At 41.4% G+C, this 23,726-nt stretch overlaps 1 protein-coding gene across 1 annotated transcript in view; it reads right to left on the bottom strand.

Annotated features, from left to right (window-relative positions):
* The window catches only part of GSG1L (GSG1 like), a gene marked incomplete at both ends in the record, with an annotated part of 42,286 nt that overhangs the window by 6,187 nt on the left and 12,373 nt on the right, over window positions 1-23,726 (bottom strand). The window contains 2 exons of the mRNA XM_082064696.1: window positions 2,873-3,025; window positions 19,491-19,538. Coding sequence (XP_081920822.1) covers window positions 2,873-3,025; window positions 19,491-19,538 — 201 coding nt within the window. The remainder of the gene's footprint in view (window positions 1-2,872; window positions 3,026-19,490; window positions 19,539-23,726) is intronic.

Here is a 23,726-nt window from a genome sequence, read left to right as displayed (position 1 = left end):
CAATTCTGGGGGAGGGAAGATGAGGAATGTCGTGTTTGTGTTGTGGGTATGTTAAGCAGGACCTTCAGCAAGACAAATGTCATATTTGATACAAACAACTGCAGAGGCTGAAAGAAGATATTTTATTACGAGAAGCTGTGGTGATTTGCTCAGCTGCTTCATGTTGGTGTGACACACTGCAAAGTTAGGAGGTGGAAAGAGCAATTCACATCGGAAGAAATGATATTTTGACAGGGTGGGAGGCCTAATGGGAGCACAACAAACTGGTGCACACCTTGCTTGTTTCTGGCTATATTTACTTTCCAGAATCCACTAGGATCTTGCTGCACTTTTTAAATCAGGGGATTTTTCTCCAGCTGACAGATATGGCGTTGATCTTAAAGTTTGGAGTTTGCTGTTCCTATACCTACTGTCAGTAATTTTTCAACCTTAATAAAATATTACAGGCTGCCCCGAGACATGTCACAGTCACTCAGAGCCATCAGGAGGCTTGATGGGGCCAGGACCAGCTTCAGCAAGGCTGTTCTGCTTTGTTCTGTCGTGCACAACCTTAATGAGGTTTCAGCAATGTTCAGACCTTTCTGTGTGTGAGAGGAGAGGATGACAGCCCACTGATACAGGTGAGTAGGAGGTTATCAGCAAGTCCTGCTGTAACACAAGGACCACAGTGAAATTGTGGCACTTATTGCATTTTCTGCCTAAAGGCGAGGAGGGTTGGGGGCAGACATGTCCCTTGCTGTGTTGTCGGTGGCTTTATGCCACATATAAGCTACAGCAAAACAATACGAGTCTTACTTTCATTGTGATGCTTCATGCACTTTTGATTTGTTCCTGATGCCACCCATTGGTTTGGTCTATTTTAGATACACTTTGCCAAGTGCTCCATTGGGATATCCTGTGATATTTTATGTTGTACTTTTAATGGTCACATGTTGGATAAAATTACCTGGCTGTAGCATGAAGCAACAAATACTGTATTTACAAGATCATCTTTTCCTCCAACTGGCTGCCTAAGGCTGGACATATAGAACAAAATGCCTGGATGCCCACCCACCTGGGGCCCAGGGCAAGAGATGCTTGCGGGTGGAAAATCCTGGTGATATGGTGAGCTGGACTGACTGGAGTGGGTGTGAGCGCAGAAACACTGACCATGTGTACTTGGCTGGAGATCATTAGCCTTGCAGGACCAGAGCTGCTTCTAGGAGAGCTCAAGGAACTAAATTTGGAAAAGATTATATATTTTAAAGCATTTTCAGATACCTTTACTAAAAATATTATTTATGGACCATATCACATTGATTCAAATGCTCTATTATCAATATTACATGAGATACATATGTAAGTTGTTTAATTCATATAAGGTTAAGAAGAATACCAAAATGTCAGTGTTGTGAGATTTTTAAGATGACTCTTAAGAGGTTACAAAACAGCAGTAAGTGGCCACACTTTTAAGATAATTTTTCCTGACCTTTTGATGTTGAGCTATGAGAATATGAAGATCCCATTGCACTTTTAGGAGGGAACTCTGGCATGAATTTAATGAGAGAGGTGTTGCTTCAAGGCACAGCCCTCTTTGTTATTTGATTTCTATAGAGCTGTGTCATTATAAATATGCTAGGATTCAATAAATATGCTTTTCTTCTGTCCTCTGAGATTTCTGTCACTGAACAAACAACAAGCTAACAGTGTTTTGGTGTGGTTTTGGTTTGGTTTTCTTCTTTGTATTTCGCTATCCTTTTTCTGTAAAATTTTAAAGTTTCTATTTGGAGCATCATGATAATGTACTTATAAAGAGGGAAGGAAATAAAAATAGAAAGATGTGTAGGAAAGCAAACTTCGTAATTCTTACAAAACTTAAAACTGCAGTTAATGGTGATGAGAAACAGCATGGAAATAATTGTTTGAATGCTGAAGAATTCCACCGTAGTTTAATTTTGAAAATTGAGCTGACTTTTAAAAAAAAATCCAAATTACATCCAAAGCTGAAAAGTATGCTTTAGCATTTTTTTTTCTCCTTTCATCTCAATTTCTAAGTTTTATAACACTCTGTTTCACAACTTGAAGCAATCCCTGAAGAAAGAAACTCCTTCACACAAATGTTCATTGCATGTTAGAGTCTCTTTCAGCTTCAAATACAGCAGAATAAAATGCAGGAGTTCTTTCTGCCAGAGAGGTCCATGCAGGAGTGCTCACAAAAGCCAGTGGTTGCTGGTTGTGCAAGTCCTGGGAAGTGGAGTTGTCAGCCAGCACAGAACTGAAGGGACCCCTAATTACATAGTTTGATTTGATAACTTATTTTAGAGAACTGAATTTCTCGACTTTATTAACTGAAGAGCTCCAAGTACAGACCAAGCATGAAAATAGTCTGAAACCATTGTTCTGAGATACGTGAATGTCCCCACATTACTCCTGTGGTTGTTCCTGAGTGAGGTTACTAGAACCCTTTTCATTCTCAGTTTTGCTAATGAGCAAGATAGGCTTCTTTCATGGGTTTGAAGCCTTCACTTACTTTTAGGATTAACACAGAAAAAATAATTTTCAACACTATGTGTTTTTCATTCTCTACCAGATAATTGATGATGTTGATAATGGAGGCTCGGGCTATGGCTGTGGTAATGGCTGTGTGGGCTGGGGGGAGGCTGATTACTGCATTGCCCATGTGAAATCAGGACTATGTATTTTCACTTCTCCCTGTCAAGAGGCAAATTTATCATGTGGTCCTTGTTCCCAAGGAATAAAAAATTGTAGTGAAAAATGCAAGAGTTAAAGGGGGGTAAAAGAGTCTTGTAGCCTCCAGTTCTTATTCTGTCAGAGTTTTAGAATTTATTTCTGTTGTGGCTCCCTGGGCAAAAGGGAAAGGGAAGGTTCATACCTGAAAGCACAGTGAAGACAGCAGCAAAGGCATTTAACTTGAGCCCATCTATCACACTGCTTGAATGAAAGAGCTCGAGGCACATAAGGCTGAATCCGACGACTAACAGCATGATGTATAACACCTCGGATACTACTGACAACCACAGGACACCTGCAACGCACAAGAGTAACAACTGGTCACTTGTTAAATACTTTCGAGAGGTAAAGTGGGTAAAAATTAATTAGGATATCAGGAACATCTAGGATTAATTGGGTATTAAGAAAGTTTAAATTTAGCAAACCACCACCCAAACTCTGAAAAACAGAAAACATCATTAATAAAGTTGTGAAGAATGGCAGGGTCTCAAAGACATTGCAGAAAGAACAAGCTGTTTCCCAAGATCTCAGCTTGGCTAAAGAACCTCTTCGAGTACATCTATAACTTCTTGGCTTCTGTGACCCACACCATAGAGCACAGAATCTGTTTTCCATCCCTAGGTCATGGTTTAGATGAGCAGAATTGGGCACACATGTGGTGATGGCACATGTTAACTTACAGTATATGGGCTAGTGGGAGATGAACAGGCTTGAGTACCACCACTTTTTCACAGAGCTGTTCAAAGAAAATGTTTTCAGTCCAGGTTTTACAATGCTTGTCACAGCATAGTGTCAGGAAGTTATTAGGAACTCTCTTTTACAGAAACTGGTATCCTACGGAATGACTGTTCTGACTTGGTGTGTTTGGATCTCTGATGCTGGCACTAGGTACAAAAACTGCCAGAATACCTGTGGTGTGGAGCCAGTTATTTATAACATACTCAGTTGAAGAGCTGCAGATCCAAAATTTGGGCTGCCTTCTGTTTTCTCAGCCCCCAGGCACAATCCCTCAGGTGAAGGGCAATGTTGGTGTGTCCTGTTTGACCCCCACATTCTGCAGGACTTTGGGGTTCAGCACAGATAAATGTTTCTGGCAGCATTTGGAAGCAGCTGGCTGAGACTGATCCATCCACTGTAGATGTTACATCTGGAAATTTAAGCACAAACCCTCTCGCAGGATGTGCTGAGTCTTTTAAAGTCACCGAGCCATGGGTTAAATTTAAGAGGATGGTAACTAATGATAATATTGAGTCCCTGCCAGATTTCCAAGCACAATTTCAGCGTGAGAATCTGCTAGAATTCTTCAGTACATTTGCTAACCTGATTGCTAGAGAATTCACCTGGAAACAATGAGCAGCGATAGAAAATTTCAGCCTAAGCAGTTGAAACATGGAAAGTTAAGCATCTGAAGACAATGGCTTATATTAGAAAATGTTAGCTGTAACCATAGAGACTGCTACAGGCTTCACGTATATTAATACATTCTCTCCTCACTGAAAGAACATACATATGATAATGCCTGAGTTGAGCTTATCAAACCAGATACGCAGCCTCACTTTTATCAACTATTTGAGTGTCCTCTTAGAGACCAGGATGATCCTAGTTCACATTTTGTCTGGGAACTTGTATTTCTGTAATTGCAACTAATTAATATATGTTATTAGTTGTTAATGCTGTATCTGACCTCTTGAATTTTTAAACAATACTACAGAGCTAGTAATAAATAAGCCTTTTAATTTCTCATAGTGATTTTATGTGTAATATTGCATCTATCAACAGCAAACAGCTGTTTATCTCACTCCTATTAGTCAATTTGGTATCGGGGCAACTAGCACACTCTTCCAAAAAGAAATACAAGTGAGAGACAGAGAGAGTGTTGTTCTGTGATACAGCAGGATTAAGAAGGGATTTTGCCTCATTTTCTCACAAACAGAAGTTTCTATGACAAAGAAATGATGAAATGATTTGAGTTGGAAAGGATTACTTTGTGTAAACTTGACCTATAAACTGAGACAGGAAAGAGCCCTAACTAAGAAGTTCTAATTCATAAATGTTTCAACCCAAACTTGAAAGAGTAATACACAACATATCTGTTTAGGTGGTTATTACCCTATTTTAACACTCGAGTATACTCACTGTTGTTGTCTACACAAAAGGGCAGTGCTGTCCTAGCAGCTGCAGCTCAAGGCTATAGTGTGGCTCTGTCCTCTACCTCCTTGGGTGAATAACTGGCTGAAGAGTCGGGCTCAAAATGTTGTAGTCAATGGGGTAACATCAGCTATTCTCTTGAATGTTTTTATCACTGACCTGGATGCAGGAGTTGAGTGCATGCTAAGAAAGTTTGCTCTTGATACTAAAATTAGGAGGAGAAGTTGAGTCTCTCAACAGTAGAAAGGCCTTAGAGAGAGATCTTGATAGATTTGAGTGCTGGGAAACCACCAATCATATGAAATTGAACAAAGACAAATGCTGAATTCTGCTCCTGGACAGTGTAATCCTGGATGGGGGACAAGAACCTGGAGTGCAACTCTGCAGAAAGAGATCTGGGGTTTGGTTGTTTGCTTGGGTGTTCATTTGATGTACATCGGCTGTATACAGGTTTTATCTATTGCTCACCTATAGAACAGTACCTGAAGCTGGATGCTATAGGCACAAGTGTGGCATGTTTGAGAAACAACAGGAAGCTGAAGAGATGCTCTGTGTCTCTATGGGAGAGCCCATGTTAACATGTCCAGGAGGCAGGTGAGGGGATACTGCTAGAGGCAGCCTTGTGCACATGCAGAGGGATGGAAGGGCCCTGGGAGGTGGGGGTGGAGGATGTGAGTGCCCAGTTGGTGTTCTTTATCTTGCTGGTGAAAGAGAAAGGAGCAGGAAGAAGGCACACCTGGCTGTGTGGCTGGTGTCACAGGGAGTGCTCAGGTTTCTCTAACCACACGGTCCTCTTTGAGGTATAAAGACTGCTGAGAGGAATGGAATCCACCTGGTGAAATGGAACAAGAGTGGTTTTGCTAACAGAATAATCTTGCAAGGAAATCTTCAAACCTGATATGCTGGAGAAGGCTGGTCGTAACTGGAAGGGCTGTAAGGTCATGGGAGACAAAGTGTCAGCGGGCTGGAGCACATGATGTACAAGGTAAAGCAGAGAGAGCTTCACCTTCTCACCCTGTACAAGAGAAGGAGAAGGTCTTCCTAACTACACCTGTCTAATGAAAGGATACAGATAACAATGCAGACTCTTAGAGCTGAGCAGTGGTAGGATAAGACAAAATTTGCCACATCAGAAATTCTAAGCAAAAACGTGGTTGAACACTGGAAGAGGGGTCCAGTGAGGCTGTGGGACCTTTGTCCTTGGAATCTTTCTTAGTCTCCACTGGACATGGCCCTGAGCAGCTGGATCTAACAGACATTCTTTCAGCAGGGGCTTGGACTAAAGCTACAGAAGCGCTTTCCAACTTAAATCATCCTATGGGTTTTTAATTGCACAGTTTCTAAGTCTAATGTGCTGAGTGAACAGCTGGAAGGGGGAAGTTAGCTGAGGAAGAAACAGAGTCTTCTCTACTGGAGTAGAAACACAGTGAGCTACTGCACTGATGAACAGCTCGATGAGACATGAGTTTTGCTGTCCTGTGAAACGTTTTTCCAATGAGACACAAAGACTGGGTGAGTTTCCCATGGAAGACATAAGCGAATATTTTTTCTTGAACCCTGTTCCTATCTGGAAAGGAACTCCGTGTCTAAATCTCATGTCTTATTTCACAGTGTACTCTTAATATCTGCTCTGTGCCTTTTAAAAATGCATTTAATGTGGGGAAAGGTAAGTCACACATGCAGCGTTTGCACAGTTCTGAGTACGTCCTATCCTGCCCACTTCGATTTTGAACTTCATCTGAAACAATTACATCCAGAAAATGCAAGCTATATCTGGATTTTGTATCTTCCTGTGGCTGCCAGAAGCAGAACCGTTGATCCAAGTTATTAATTCAGGAGACAGTGGCTTTCTGTTCCGTGCTGATGGTGATCTCCCACTGCTCTTCTCTCTACATGAGATTCATGAGGCAGTCACTTGGCATCACTTACTTCCACTTACAATCTCTTACAGGCTCATTCCTGCAAAGCAGAGAGCTCCTTCCCTTGAGGACACCTCAGTCAGTCCAGGTGACAGGGAAGAAACTCTCCAGGGGTTTTCTCTTTCCCTATCTTCTCTCCTGTCGCCTTTTCTGTTTGTCTTATTTCCCACCAGCCTGTGTAACTCTGTTCCAGGAGTTTGTCTGGCATAACTCAGCTTATGTTAAAAAAAAGTCTCTCCTACCAAAGAGTCAGTGCTTGGTTCATTTGGAGGCTCTTACCTGAATGGCCTGTGTCTGAGGGTCTGGATTCTTATAAATCACAATCTTTCTCTTGTTTTCTGGTCTTTGTCCTGTTTATGTTTTTTCCTTGCCTGTTCATTGAACTGACAGTGACATGTGCAGAGAAGGTGCTGTGGGTTTGTGTACAGAGCTCAGCTGGGTTGCGCATGTCACACCAAGGACGTTCCTTGTTAATGCAGTAGGATTTCAGATGCTGACCTCCCACCTCCTGTCCAGGTGCAGCATTTGTCAGATGATGTGTCCCCTGTTCATCTTGTAGGAAATAATGCTCTGACGATGGTGTAAACGTGGGACCTCCTAGGAAAGGACAGTCTTTAAATCAAAACTAAATCAAAGCTGGTTTCACTTAGACTCCTGTCCACAAATTCTCACAAGCACGAGTATTTGCAAGGAGTCCATCCAGCATAAAAGCACGAAGACGCATGAATTCAATCAGTATCTTCAGGATTCCCTGCAATAATCCAGAAGATGCCAGCTGTCTAGTCCTCCTCATGTCTTCTGGGATTTTTGTAGGTTAGTTAAAGTGTCCTAGGTTTGCGTGCTCCTCTTTGTCCTGGCTAAGAGCTGACAGCGATCTGTTTTGCTGATCTGTCACATCTCCGTTACACTTGTCCTGTATGTCCCAACCTGTTGTCTGAGAAGCTGCGGGTAGATGTGCATATAGGATCTTGATGACCCAATAATTTTGGTACCATCAACACCTGTTATTCTAATATGCCTTTTCCTGCTATTTTCAACTCTGATGCTTCTACACCAACCAGTCTGTCACATCCTCGACAGCTGCTGACAATGATAGATTTACTTTTGTGTACTGTGTTCTGAAGCTGAACACCACAGACTGCGAAGATGTTCCTGGAGGTAAAGGGGTCACCAACCTCAGAACAACCTCCTTGCGAAGCAAAAGCACTGGAAGTACAGGACCTGGGCTGAGCTGCTCATCCGGAACTTACCAAAAAGCTAACAGAAGTCAACTTACATCATAGGACTCCTACCTCAGAAGGGATCATATCACCTTCATATCATCTGATCTCATGACAGTTTGCATTCTATGTGAACATGAGCTTTGCCTGAAATGTGAAAATACAACCCTGCTGAAAGCACTTTTTTTCATCTGTTCTTCTGTCATTGTCCAGAGATTCTGGTTTCACAAGAATTTCTCTTATCTAGCCAGGATATAACTGAACTTCTTAATGGCTCTGAGCTGCTGTTATTTCATCAACAATGTGCTAAGAAATTGTCTTTTTTGTGGATTTCATGGTGAAAAGCATCAGTACCACCTTCTCATGATCTTAGCTGCTGAATCAGTATTGTTACATGCCAAGGAAATTCATTTTCCAGCAACCCCAAGTGAAGTGAACACACTCTTCACTGTAACTGAAAAGACAACTGTTACCAACACAAACACTGAAATTTTAGGAACTCATGTACCTCATGGACCATCTGACAAGATCGGTCCCCTGCGTTTCTGTCAGAAAGTGGAGGGCAGCATCAACATTTTGAACGAAGATTCATAGATGCTGAGTGCAATTCTGCAAAGCTGGTGATCATGTTAATGCATATGCCAGGGATGTGTTAACAAAAGGATGTTGCAAACAATTCTGAATGAATGGAACAAACTGAATGTTTTTCTGACAGCAAGGTCAAGAAACTTTACCTCAGCCTGCAATGAGTCTCAGGGCTCCAAAGTTCTTCTTGAATTTCTTTTGTCAGCCCTGCTCACCGGGGAAGGCACTGTGAATGAACACACTATTATGTCTCAACAAGGAACACTCTGAGTCAGGAATCACCAATGCTGACTTTCCCTTGAAAAGGGAATTCTGAAAAAAGTCATTGAAATTCAGTTCAGAAAAACTTGAGACATCATACCACATTTCAGTGAATTCCTGATTCAGAAATCCAAAGAACAATGTGATTAATGACTTCCAGGAGTTTTGAGCTGATTTTGACTGTTTGGTATCTAAGTTAAGAAGTATAAATGTGAACCTGGGGTAACTGCTGTTGTTGTCATGGGTTATTCTGTTGGTATGCATCTGGCCTTTTTCCTTTGGAGTAAGAAAAACTAAGGACCATTCACAATACCTTGAGTGAAAATACAAACCAAAACATCAAGTATTTCGTCAATTCTACTGCACTTTCCTATAATGAAAAAAGCAACTGTTGCTGCCTCCAACTTTTACACGCACTGCTGTGCATGCAAAGATGATTCTTAGTTGTCTTTGCTGCAATATTAAAGTCATTCTCCGATTCATTAGCAATTTGGACTGAAATATCAAGAACTTGGATACCATCTGAACAAGATTATGTGCAGGATGATAAAGAAGCATTTGATGCTGTTTCTGGAACCATGAAGGCCCATAATTTCAATTACTGTTGTGCTTTTGAGATTAATCCAGCCAATAAACCAGTTCTAGAGTTAAAATTCACATTGATACCTCCTACCACCTACATTCACATGCAGCCATGGAGTTTTATGCTAAATAAGTATGATTGTAAACTTGTCAGCAAATCAGAAAAGTTGATTTTTGGTGCCAGCTCAGTATGGCAAAAGTTTCTGATGCCAGATTGTGAGGTCCTATCTCCAGATGAAATAATGATACTGAAATCCCCTCCTGGCTGCTGCTCCAGGCTGGTCATGTCATGAAAATGACTGTCAAAGATGCAATATTAGTACATGTCCTCAAGGCAACACTGAAGAGGTGGCCAACAGAGAAATTGCTGTTGAGTTGAAAGCATTTTTGATCCATAAACATGAGCTTATTGCTCGTAAAGGATCTCTTCTGGGAAAATCATATTGCTCTTCCTCAAGAAGATTGCTGACTCATGTTAACTATGTTATATGCAGCATAGGTTGGAATGGTGTGCGTGAAAATGTTAGTCATGGATTCTGGCTAATGGCTTGGAAATCATGCTGGCATAAAAAAACCATAAATGAACGATTTACTTGCCAGGCTATGTGACATTGCCTGCTGAAAGCCCTGCAGTTCCTGAGCAATGCCCAAGAAGCATTGTCCAGAGTCTGTATTGATTTCAAGGGCCCTTTCAGACAGAAGATTATCTTCCTGATCGGGGTGAACTCATCCAGAATGTCTCAGTGGGATTTTATCCTCCTTAGAAAGACCCACTGCCCCGGTCTCTGCTCCCCGCTGTAGGTGACCTGTGGTTAGTGCTTACCAGCCCATCTGACAGCAGAACTGCCCTCCCGGCTGATGAGTTCAAGCATCTGACCAAAGCAGCCTCATTTGAACTGTCACACTGCGATGCTGTCCTTGAGCGAGTAATCAGACCGCACAATGGTGCAGACAGCCAAAGGCATCCTGAAAACGTTTATATTTGTCACGTTCCTCATAACTCACTGTCGCACATCTGTTCTGATAGTAAGAGAAGTCTGTCTGAGCTGCAAGGAGACATCATCTCAAGTCAGTCCTCTGTCAATTCAACCTTGATCTGTCTTAGAAATTCTGATGCAAGCAGGTGGAGGCTTTGGGGTTTTTCCTACATCACACTTCATTATCTAACAAAAAACCTTTATGTGCTAGAAACAGTTGAGCTGAGCAATGCATGGTCCTTAATAACTACTGAGATCATTGGACCCAACTGAGATGAAATTCAGAGCACTGCACTCAAAGGACAAGCTGGTTGCTGCGCTGCTGAGCAGCTGAGAGAGACATCAGTGTCCAAGCCACACTCTCCTGATGAGTGTGCATACTTCTTACCTCCTCATTGGCATTGCTGCTAGCCACAGGCGCTGATGCTATTACTTGAGGAAGAAAGTGCTCTTGTTGGCCCATGGCTCATCGTCATTGTCCCCAAGATCCCTGAACTGCTGGACAACACGGGGAAACCACAAGAGGCTGTGACAGTCAACTAGACAGGTGTCATCCAATGCGGGAGGAAAAGAGCCTGGTATGAGGGCAGAACTTGGTTTTGGGTGGTGTGAATATTCATGGAGAAAGCCACGGTACAGGTGTTGTTCCTTCTTTGTTCAAAAATATTTCACTGTTCTTGCTCTCCACACATGCTGCAGCATCCAGGGAGATGTGGGAGTCATTAACTTTGTTCATGTTACCAGCAACAAAAATTGTGCTCACTTGCCTTTGACAGCCTCAGGTCTGTCTGTCCTGCTTTTTGAACATAACACTTACATCAGAGAGAGCAGGGAGAGAACCTTTGTGCTAGAAGGGAATGGTTCCTTCTCCTTGGTTTGTTTTTTGATGACGTAACTCTGTCTTCTTTGTAAGGTACTGTGTTAGACCTAAACAGTATGTGGGGGACCCAGAACATATCTTCTTAGTGACTGAAATACTGGGGACAGGCCCTTGTTGTCACCCTCCTGGGAAAGGGAACAGAGATTGCTGTGGAAAGAGTGACCCTAATGGTCCACTTGCACTTCCCTGTTCCTTATCGAGATCTGTTTCTCAGAAAGATGCTGACCAGCCATAGCCTGTGGCACCCATGATGGTCTACAACATCAGGAAAAATCCAGTTATTTCTTTAGTACCCAATTCCAGAGCTAGAAGCGTGTTGCTATGAGCACACTGACAGCTGCAAAACATGCAGTAGGTGCTGGTTTTTATGGTGAGTGCTCCATAGACCTAATGGGTGTTTGGTTTTCTTGCACTACTGATTTTTAAGATGTTCTGTTTACCTATGTAGAATGGCATTTTCTCTGCATTTTTGGTCTCATCTGCTTTGTTCCTCCTGGTCTATATTTGCTATCCCTATGTTTCTTGTCTTTGGCTGTCTTTGATCTGAATTTCTAGACTTACCTGCTATGTTGGAACTGACACTTGGATATCACTTTGATCTCTCCTCTTCACATATAGTGCAAGAGAAAAGAGAGGGAAAAGTATACAAATGGAAACACGTTGAGAAATGTTGTGCATCTTATTTTGGAAAAACATTGAAGTTTAAAGGGGCCATGTAAATCTCACGCTTTCTCTTCCAGTTGTATTCTGATTATTTTAGTCATTTGCTCATCTCTGCTGCTCCAATACCAGAACTTACAAGCCAAAAATATTGGAGTGATCAATAAAAAATGGTGAAACGAATAAACACTGAGCATGCTGTTGTGGCTGGCGTAGGGACTCGCCTCTGAGCAGTCAGCCCATCTGTTGGTTAATGCAATCTCATCATATCAGACCATCTGCCTGCTCCTCTTGGGCTGCAGCGTAAAAAAACTGGGAGGGGAGAAGTAGACCAGAAAGGTATGAGAGACATTCCTCCAAAACAAAGTAAGCTTCATGATCCTAAGAGCCATTAGAGATACCTAAAACTACCTGTTATTGTAAAACAACTAAGAGAATCAAGATAGATAAGGGGCTAGCACCCAGACAAGAGATTGTGGTTTGCAAAACATGAGAGACCATATGATAAATGCAAGCACCAGAAACTGCTTAGGTGGCAGAAGAAATGCCTGCCGTTTTGATTTGGTTGAGCTTTAATTCTTCCTTTTTTGTTTTGGTTTGGTTTTTTGAAAGGTGAGGTGGAGCTGTGAGGTAAATAACTTTATTCTCTTCTACCTACTAATGTGTTTTCTATGATGTTTTATGGTTCTGACATTGAATTTGGTTCTGAATTTAATTCCATGTATGGCACTGAGCAAACTGTGGACTATCTTTGTGCCTGTATTCTTTTTTTTTTTTCCTAATATGAAAATGGCAGTGTAATATAGTGGAAAAGGCCATGAAAACACTCTAAGCAGCACTATCCCATATGCCTTAATAAATATTTTTTGGCTAAACAGACCTACAGTGCAGGGTCTGTGGTGAACTTCCATCCTCAGCATGGGGCTGAGCAATGAATTCTGTTTGAATCTTGTGGCTACCATTCCCTACAGCAGAGAATCGGTGTTCTCCAGGCCTTTGGCATCACCAGCGTGAAAAGCAAGACTGTTTCTTCCTTCTAGGAATTAGGAATTTAGCTTGAATTCTGATATTAAGCATGGTTTCATCTTAGTATATTTAATTAGCTTTTAAAAATAACTCCAATGATTCATAATTGGTGTGTAAGAAAACACAGATAGAATGTTAGTAGCACATTTTTTCCTGCACACTTAATCATAAGTCTCCTAATACAAGTGCCTAGGTATTTGTCTGTGTGGGTACATATATACCCTATTGCAGATATATTAAGAATAATGTAAGCAGAATATTAAATGTTCAAGAAGACAATGGGGACTATTTTGCAAAATGTACAATTCTTGTGGGAAACCCAGTTACATTTCTTTTCACTGGTTGCAGGTCTCTAAGTGGCCTTTCTAGAAAATCGATACTCTTTTTTTTCTTCCCAGGAGCAGCTACCCAGTACACAAAAAAATGTTTGTTTTTTAACTTGGCTGTTACAAGTTTCATTTGTCTTTTTTCCAGCCTGAAATCTGTTCTGTGTTCTACTTCTCATACAAAACAGTATTCCCTATCTTTGACCATAACTGTCAAACCCTCCCCTCTGTCTCTTTAAATTTTATCGTGACTTTTATGACCCGGGGCTGGCAGGGGTGGATGAGAGGTGCACATTGGGTGCTGGGAGTAGGCACATCATGAATACATGTGGTGGCATGGTGACTTTTTGTTTTGTTCTTTATTTCCTACCATGATCCTAATATTTCTTTTCATCTTTTCTTAATCTCTGCAGAGCAGTGAATTAATGTTTTCATAGAAATGTCTGTCATCGCTCCAAGAACTCTATCCTGAGGGGTAAAAGCTAATTCAGAACCCATCACTATGTATGTAAAGGTAGGATTACTCTTCACATTCACCTCTTTGTATTTATCAACACCAAATATTATCTACCATTTTCAGTTTCTCGGGGACTGATAAAGATTTGTGAATAGTTTAGATGCCTATAGTATATCCAGTATCTTTAAACTTTTCACACTACATTTGTCCTTTTAGCTGAACCTTTTAATTTCCTTTGATCAGCTCTTGTTTTTCTTATGTTCCCTTCTTCACAACTTATTTTAAAGTTTTATTTCTCCTGCAAGGATGTTGAATTTCTCTATGTTAGAAACAGATACAAAGTATTTCTTACTACCATTCTGAACCAAGTTCCCCACACCACTCAGGAATAAGTCAAGAGGTACACATTTCCCAACTAATTTCCCCATACTCATAAATGTTCCAAATTTTAATCTCCACATCACACGGAGCATGAGATTTTCTCAGTCTGTGCATGGGATTTTGAAGCTTACTCCTACTGGTTTGTTTTCTGTCCTTATATCTTCTCTGATATAAATTTTAACCCTGCTACTGTAAGCCGTCCCAATGGGTGATCACTAATATAATTCGGTATTTTTTATCTGAGCGTGGAAGCCATCCATAGAGATTGTTTTGCTCATTAATGACATTACCTTGTTATTGTGATTCAGCTTTAGTACACGACATCTGCTTTGTCTTTCAGCATAATCAGTACCAAGACATTTTTTTCTCACTAATTATCTTTCTCCCATCAAATTTCTGGTACACCTATTATGTCAGTATCCATTGAAATCAGGCATCTAGTTTATCTTCTCATTAACTGCTCTTGTAGTGCTGGCTTAGGAGCATGTATAGATTTGGCTCAGCTTTCTCTTTTTGCATGCTGTGTTTAGGTGAGACTTTATTTGTTTATTTGTTGTTTGCTGTGTACTATTGTAGTTTTGCCAGCTACTTTTTGGGCAATGTAGAACTTTCATTGCTTCATCTCTACAGGATGCATCATCATGAGCTGTGCAGAGGACGTGCAGAAGGCATCTCCTACCTGAGTGAGTACGGTCTCTTATTTTAAAAGTCTCCTGTAACATTTTGGACTGTTAAATGCTCACCAGCAATGAGCATTTTCCTTCTGCAAGGTTTTGGCTTGCCTTAACCTCCACGGTCTCTAAAAAGTCTTGTTTATTCATTTGTCTTTCCCTAGAAATAAATAGAAAGCAATGCAATACAAGCAGTTGCTGATCACCCGCTGCTTTGCCACTCATTGTGGGAATTATTCTGTACATATCATAGCTGAAGCAAGTGAGGTCCTACAGAGCATTAGAGTAACTTAGGTCAGATTGTACCACATCTGTGAGGAGTTTGCCCTCTGAATCGTGTCCTGTGTTGGTGTGGCCATCTCCAAACTTTGAGCCAACGCTGACCTTTGAACCTGTTCCTGAAGCAAGTTCTCACCAGGACTCCTCAGGCAGAGAACCTCCTTTCAGTATGTGCACCTTACAGGTGTATGGAAAGTGCCTGAGTCACAGCCGCGGTGAACACCATCACTGAAACTTTTGGGCACCACACGTACTGCAAGCCCTTGCTCTTCCTCAGCAAAGTTCTTCCAGTACAAATGCTGCTTCCAACTGATTACCACTGTATATATCCTGGCCTATCACTTACACAAGAGGTTTGGCTGGTCATGACTTGTCATCCTTTGGCTTTCTGTGTCACAGGGTGAGACAGCTGACATCTAGGCATTTATAGAAGGATGCAGGAGTTTGAATCCCCACACAGCTCTAGGCAGGGGTAGGAACAGACCTGTATATGTATGTAGCCATGGTGTTATGCTGCTCAGTGAAGTCATTTATCAGATCATTTGATGGCACATATTGCTACCTTTTGTTTTTCATTGTGGTGCCATGGCTTCCAGACATAGTATCTGGCCTTGGTTTCTTCTGAGTGTATCCTCCTTGGCCCCTTGGAAGTCCTCTTGGGCACAGATTTGAAGCAATGTGAAAGGGGAGGTAGAAGGTGCACCCAAAAGGTGTGATGAGAGGAGGAAAGTGGTGGAATGTGTCCCAGTCAGAATGTTCTGGATGGGCACTGCATCGGGAAGCTTGACAGAAAACTGATTTAGCTTTCAACAGCCCAAAGGGAGAGGCTGCAAGCTGCACTCAAAAATGGACCTGGTAGCTGAAAACTGAGTATACTTTTCAATGTAATGCACCCTCAGTAAACAGGCCACCCTTTACTTCTTCGGACATCAAAATACTCAGCAGGAGCAAGACTTGGATTAAGTTTTGTGGACAAGATCTAAGGAACAATTCAGAAGTGAAAAATCTGGTCCAACCTACTGTGGCAGTTTCCTTCCAACTCCTTTTGGAAATACTTGCTATCTCACTACTCACATCTGTAATGAAAATTAGAAAATAGCACACTTTGTGGGACGCAACATCTGCTCTGTGGAAGCCCATTAAAAGTCCTGGCCAACATAACCAGCTATTGCCCTATCATCCTTTATCGATAGCGAATGGAAACTGTCATAAGAAATATTTGTGGACACAGATTTTTTTTTTTTTCTCTCATTATTATCTACCATCACCAAGCTGATTTTGTTAAGCAGATTTGGCACTAACAACCAGTAATAGCTAATAAATTCAATGTTAGGCTTACAGGGTTTTGACAGATTGTTGGCAGCTGCCTTAAATGCAGGGAAGAGCTCTCCTAGTGTGGGTTGGAAATGCTTATTTATACCATACTGTGGGTCTGTTTGCCCCAAATTTTGCTGCTTCTTTTTAGAAGATGTCATTGGTGCAATATATGCAAAGGGTATAATAACTGATCAGAAATACAGTATCCAGCTACAGTAGAGATCAGCACAAATGGATTAAAGATAGGAAACTCCAGCATAAGCTATTACATTTTTACAGTAAGAATAAGAAACGCTTTCATTTATGAATGCAATATTTGTGGTAAGGATGTAGCTAGGCCTCATCATAGATGTTTTTATTTTACTGTGAATATTTCGGTGATTAGCTTTTCTGTGCTAAGAAGGTTTTAAATATTATGCAGAGGTTTTATACTGGCTTGCTATTAATTGGTGAGAGACTCTAGAAGAGACTGGCTACACAACTAGCCTAAGTTTGTTCTTAGGCTTCCTTTAGCAGGACTTAAAAGTGAAAGATGATGTGCTCAGAACTAGGTACAGGCTTCAACAGCCTGTATTTAGTTCAGAAGTTGGTTAGATAGAGGTCTTCTTTGGATCAGGGGAAACCAACTGAAATGGAAACTTTAGAAAGCCAGAGTGCTCAGTGGCAGTAATGAAGCATGTACACATGGAGATGTTTCAGATAATCAAAGCCTTGAAAGATAACAGCTTAGTGGTAAGCGATGTACAGATGTGTACAGAATGATGTGTACAGAAACTGAATAAGCTGAAATCTCATTGTGCAGATAAGTTTAGTCAAAAATTCCTAGTTATACAATGGGCAGGTAAAACCATAATATATTTGTATACCTGATCTTAACTTTTTATATTCAATGCATTTTATCATATCTCATTTTCTTGGAAGAAGAATCAAGAATCTGTCCCAGCACTGAGTGTAACTGAGTAGTTGACAAGCCTATGACCATCAAAGTCAATGTTGAGTGAGGGGATGAAGAAATTAGAGGAATATGAAGTTCTTTCTAACTGGAAAAGAAAAGAAGTCAAGAATTTGAATTCTGAGGCCAAAGTAAGTTGGGCACCATTGACACATAATTTTCTCTTCACATGTGATGAAAGTACCTTTGGACAGTACAGGACTGACAGTGAAAAATTCAGCTTAACTATGTTGCTGTGTCCAACTTGATCTATAGATCAAGTCAGATGGTCAGCACTTTCCATCTCTGACTGAGTGTTCTCCTCTCTTTCTGTCAATACGCCTTACAAGTCCATGGCAAGGCTTCAGAAATATTAATGGGGCGGAGATCAAGTGTGTCCACCACAACAGGTTTCTTTATACCACTATGCCAAAAGGCTCTTCCTTCCTCAAAAAGGAAAAATAGAATAGTCTAGAAATACACACCAATATCGTGCAGCAACTCTAAAATTCAATTTAAAAAATTGCTGACAGCATTTCACACAACCAAAAGTAATACTTAAAGTAAAGCACTAAATGCTGTTTTGGAAAGTGTGTGGGTGATGTAACCAAACATTATGCACCATAATGAACTTGCAGAGAAAATGGATAAAGCACAAAAACATCCTATTGCCTTTATAACAGACACATTGTGCTTCTTTCGATTTGGTCTCTGCAAGGTGTCAGGCAATACCCACTAGTCCTTGTTCTGGGAAAGGCAATGAACTACTATTCCCCAGGTTGCCTTTTCAGTTCCTCTTACAACTTTATTAATGCCCATCATATCTCCTCTCATATGTCTCTCCTTCAGGCCGAAGCATCTTAGTCTCATCTTTGCACAGAACTCTGCAGAACTCCAATTATTCCTGCTGCTGTTCTGTGAGCTGGACTAAAAAGGACAAAATACCACACTTTATTTTATATAAAGGCAAAGCTTTGCGATGTGTACAGTCCTGATGTGACAGGATACTCTCTGCTCTGTTCTCAAATCTTCCCTAATGCTTTCTAACAGATTATTTTTGACCACTGCAGAGTATTGAGCTAGTGTTTTCCTAAGAATGGTTATGCCCCACGGTCCCATTTGTGTGTGTAAGATTTAACTCAGAGCCCATTAGCGGCAGTAACCCCAGGATTGCTCTTCCCTTATGTGCATAATTTATTTAGGTTTGCTTACAATGAATTTCACAGAGACTGTCTCTGTTTCTATTTCTCTCACTGCAATATCCCACTGCTTTATTAATGGTAATTGCCCTTCCCTTTCAATCTATCCAGCTGATCAGCAATTCAGACAAACTAAGAACAATTGTTCCTTATACCATTTACTGCCTCTCTGTCAGACTTGATGAAGGTACCAGGTGCTCGAAAGGTTTTGTGATTGTCTCAAGTGATCTAACAAAAAATACTGCTTTTTCTAACAAACAGGAATTTTCATCATCCAAGCCCAATTGAGCCCCAAGGACACTGTGAGGCTCATGCACCTCTTCAGCTATGGGCTGGGTGCTCTGTCTTGAGCAGGGAGAAGGATGAGCTCAGTTGCCCAGTTTGCTAATTGAACTCTACGTATTTTTTTTTCCTGATAAATATTTTGAAATATGGATTAAATTGCTGTTGGGACTTTACAACTCCAATACCAGAGTAAAGACAAGCTTTGCAGCCTGCCTCTTTCTGTGCACTTGAATAGATTATTTCTGTTCAGGGTAAATCAGACAAACAAGCATCTGCATTATTCCTTCTCACAAAAAAACATTTGGCGCTGTGACTGACCATAAATGTCTTCATGGCCTGAGGAAACCATGTAGCATGTCCTTCCTCACTAGAGGAAGAAGAGAAATGTTTGTATTGCAATATAAATCTTTATTTTATTGAAAAAAAATCAACTGGATGAAGAGAAAATGCATCAGAGACATGACAGATCTGCATAAACTGAGTAAACAGCTATCTTAAACCCTTGGCATTTGTTCCACCTCGCTGTATGCAATCTGGATGACATATAGGTCCTTGTGTGCTCAGGTAGTAATGTTTCCCCTGGCATTTAAGTACAATAAGAAACAATTCTGATGCAATTTGTAAAATGGGAAGAAACCTTGACTCTGTTGTCTTACCTTTTTCAGAAGCAGGCGCAAGGTCAATAAAACTTCGACATTTTTCACCTTTAAAAGAAAAGGATTATTTTAGGAGACAGAAGTTGATTGGTTTTGCTCTACCTCCTCTTTCTGACTGGTGTTTCTGCCATCGCTCCCACCTGAGACTCTAAGGGACCAGAGATTATCTCACTTTCACCTATGCCTCCAGCCTGGACCAAAACTGCAACACTCACACAACTGGACTCTCCCTTAGGATTACAGTCCCTTGATGAGGAGTATGAAATACAGTCAGTGAAGAAAATGGTTCTTCCTGATGTCTGGGTCCCTGTTGGGTCTGTGCTGCTCTTTCACAAGGCCAGGAACAGCGTTGCACTCCAGATGGGGTAACATTGGGAGGGCACAGGCCTCACCAACACTTTTGCCCCCCTTCTTCTCATGGCCAGGACAATGCCTGTGTCCCACCAGGGTCTGACCGAACCGCCCAGTGCCAGGAGACATTGCCATGGGGACAGATGTCTCAGTAGATGGATACGACACATGTGACTAGGACAGACAAAACTTGAAGCACAAAGTGAACTAAGCAATTGCATAGCATTAAAAAAAAAAAATTCAAAAAGCAGGTAAATGCCTTACTATGACCATCACAGCCCTGTGCCACTCTCTCTGCTTTGTGGCTGCTGTATCCATTTATCACTGTGAATTAAATTTTCTCTGTTTAAGACTCCACCTCCATTTTTGAAGGCATTCTTGAGAAGCCTATTACTTCTGAGCAGGAAACGTATCTTAATGGGGGATGTTTTGACCTTTCTTTTTACTTCTTCTGGCAATAAAAGATTATAAAATAGTTCCTATATTCTAGGTGCATCCATACACCAAGTGCATATGTTTCTTCCAAGGCGACCAACAGCCTGCCTCAAGGAGTCAGAGCACAGAATGCCTGCCAGAGTAATGGAGAAGAATCCATTTTGCCCTTTAAGAATTTAATTGATACACAGACAGCTTCGGGAGTAGGTTTTTTGTTACTTTTACTCAATTTTAATTGCGCCGTCAAAAGATTGATTTAGGAAATGTGGGCCATTAAAAAAGAATAAACAGTAAAATACTGTAGAGATGGTGAAGTCAGTATGTAATTTTTTCTGAGTTGCAAGTAATTATATGTACAAACCAATACAAAATGTTAATCTTTCTGGTGTTTTTGTTGGTGGGGTTAAACAAAAAGTAACCATTCAAATGATAGCTGTGCTGAAATAAAAATCTATTATTATAACACTATTATTACCACATTTTATTTACTTTTCACAGTTTTAAGCCTATGCCAAATATGCTAAGAAGTGTTGTGTACATAGTCTGTAGTCTGTTTTCTATGTATAAGTTGCTGTAAAAGAAAAGATTCACTTGACATTGAAATGAAAGTTTCAGTTTCTCCATGGCAGGGCGAAGGACTTCTGCTCTGTGAATCCAGGATCTGCCAAGAGCACAGTCAAGAAAAGAAGCAAGACTTGACTTGTCAGAGCAGCATCTCTGTTTACGAAGAGGTGAGTAGGACAGCCCAATCTTGAGCAGAAGAAATGTCAGATAAGTTAAGTTATTAAGTTTTGGGGCAGACAGGCTGAATGAAAGGTACCTGGCGGGCCGCAGAAATCACAGCATCTCAGAAACATTGTGCTGACAGGACGCAGCAGGTCTGTTGTGCAGCCTCCCTTTCAGAGCAGGACAATCACTAATGCCTGATGAGGTCAGCTGTGACTTTGCCCAGTCAAATCTTGAAATATTTCAAGCATGATGATACCCATTCTTTAGTGACTCCAAGGATGGATTTTCTCCCCTGCTTTTGTCCCAGGGCTGCACCACCCCTCTAGAGAAGTGTTTCCTTATGCCCAGAGTGAACTTCCCTAGCTGCTCAGTCATCTTTGTAGTCATCCTTCCACTATTTGAACAAGCCCATGTCCTTCAACTTCTTTTCACATGTGGTGTACTTCAGGTCCCTGACCAGGAAATCAAAACAATTAGGTAGACTATAAAAGATGCTGTGCTGTAAGTAGGAATCATTCTCATCCAGAGACTCTGAGTTTTAGGGGGTGAAGTGTGTCAGGAATGCATTGACCTAGAATCAAGGGAATACAGGGAGACTGACCCCTGGATTTGAACTCAATATAAGTAGATTAAGCAGGATTTTTCATTCTAGCCATATGGAACTGTGGTTTGGGTTTGGTTTTTGTGGGCTTTTTTCACATGTAACATGCACTTTTACTGCAATTTTATCTTAACCTGACTTCAAGCTAACAGGCTAGCACTGAGTCATCTCTTGCCTGTGGTTGCAGTTAACCTGAAGCCATTTTACCAGAAACCTTTAACAAATACCTGACTCTCTAGCTTGTTTTCCCAAGACAGTCATAGGGGAATGGCATTTGCTGCTACAGAAACTGCACAGGCTTTTCTGAGAGCTGGAGATGCACAGTGCTTTTCAGATACAAGGTAAGGTGTGAAGCGTTTCTCACATGCCTTGACTTCATTCAGTCTTCTTATCATGAAATCATAGAATGAGTTAGAAGGGACTCATAAGGATCATTGAGTCCAACTCCTGCCCCTGCATATGACAGTCCCTAAATTCACACCATATGTCTGAGGACATTGTCCTGAGGACATTGCTTCTTGAATACTGAGGTACTGAGGAAGGTGATGGTACAATAGTGCTGGGCTGCAGGTGCCTTGTCTGCATGACAGATGTACAGAGAGTGATCCCAGGCTACTTGGAGGAATGTGCATCCTCATCGTCCCTCAAATCAGCTTCCCCAGAAAACTATCTCTCCCAGGAGAGCAGCTGTGGCTGAGGCCTCCAGTTTAAATAACATGGACAGAAAATGCTGAACTGTCCAGAAAAAGCCCTTTTGGAGCCATAGCACAAGATATGATCACAGACTGGAGAAAGAGAAAAGCCTGGAGGAGGGCCACTTCATGTTCAATGGCTGCTACCTGGATTATGCCTGACTCACAGCTAAAGGTTGTGGTAGGAACTGCACAAGCAGTTTCTGATGAAGAACATTTCCCTTCGCTGTTCCTGTTGTTGGAGCACTGGAAACCCCTCCTCCATTTTCAATGGTAACCACTGGTGGTATTTATAGACCACATTCATACTTCAACATGCAGACATGAATCTCACTGAGAACTGAAGATGTCAGCAGTGCTTTCACTGTTCCTCTTAGGATTTATTCTAAGTTATTTTTGAGTATCTTGTATAACTGATCTCTTAAGCCCTCTTAAGTTTAATTTTAGACTTGGCAGAGTTTATCCTGCTGTGCTGCCCTTTTCCAGATGCATCTTCTCCTCATAACTAGGCTCCTGGAGACTCTTCAGAGAATACAAAAAAGCCTGTTTAGAGATGCAACAAGAACAGTGTCTAGGATTAATCCCACTAATACTCCTGCCTTCACCTAGTTGCGGCAGTGATTCTGACAGAGGAGAAAGCCAAGGAGTGGTCTCTCCTACATATAACTCACATAGAAAGGTGTGACCAGGCTTGAATGTTCTCTGCTTCCAGGCAAGAGCAGTGGCCATGTACAGTGTATGTGAAGCTCTCTGGAGCACAGCAGTGTCAGGAGCTGCTGGAGGCTGAGGACAGAGGACTGATCGACCACCTAAACATCAATAAGAGCAAAGCTCTTGGTATTGGCTTCTTCTGTAGCTTCCCAAGGATGAGGTAGGAACAATCTATGCAAACCCTTGTAAATGCATTCCCACATAACCAGGCTGGCTCTGCATAGGCTTGGTTGTGTCTCTGCTGGGCTTCCTGAGAAGGGGGCATTGGTCATAGGGTCCCATAGGTCTGGATGCCAGCAACTGGAAAGCCCAAAATATGTGTGTTTTTCTTCAATTATGCTAATTAATTATTCTAATCCTGCATATGTGTGTGTGTGTGTGTACGTATTTGTAATTTGCTAGGGAACTTCAAACTGAACCAGCCAGAGAGCGGGAGGAAACACATCTGGAAAGACCTGAGGTCTGAGCTGGTGGCAAGGTAAGGGTCTCGAGGTTTTGGTATGGATAATAGGCTTAGAGCCCACGATAATATCTGAGGAACCATTAGTGTGATGTGCTCCCACAGCACTGCAGGTCAAATGTTTTCTAGCTTGTCAGTAGTTTCTACTGGAGAAAGCTCAACTTTGGGCTTCTGTGTGTTCTTAGGAAACAGTGTGTGGGAAGATGTGGGTTTTATCAGTGCATCAGTCCCAGGGAATGAGAGGGAAAGTTGTGGCA

This window comes from Streptopelia decaocto, assembly GCF_964273445.1.
Source record: "Streptopelia decaocto genome assembly, chromosome: 13".
In the NCBI taxonomy this organism is placed as follows: Eukaryota; Metazoa; Chordata; class Aves; order Columbiformes; family Columbidae; genus Streptopelia; species Streptopelia decaocto.
Note: the sequence above shows the minus strand (reverse complement) of the source record. Positions and strands in the feature narration are given on the sequence as shown.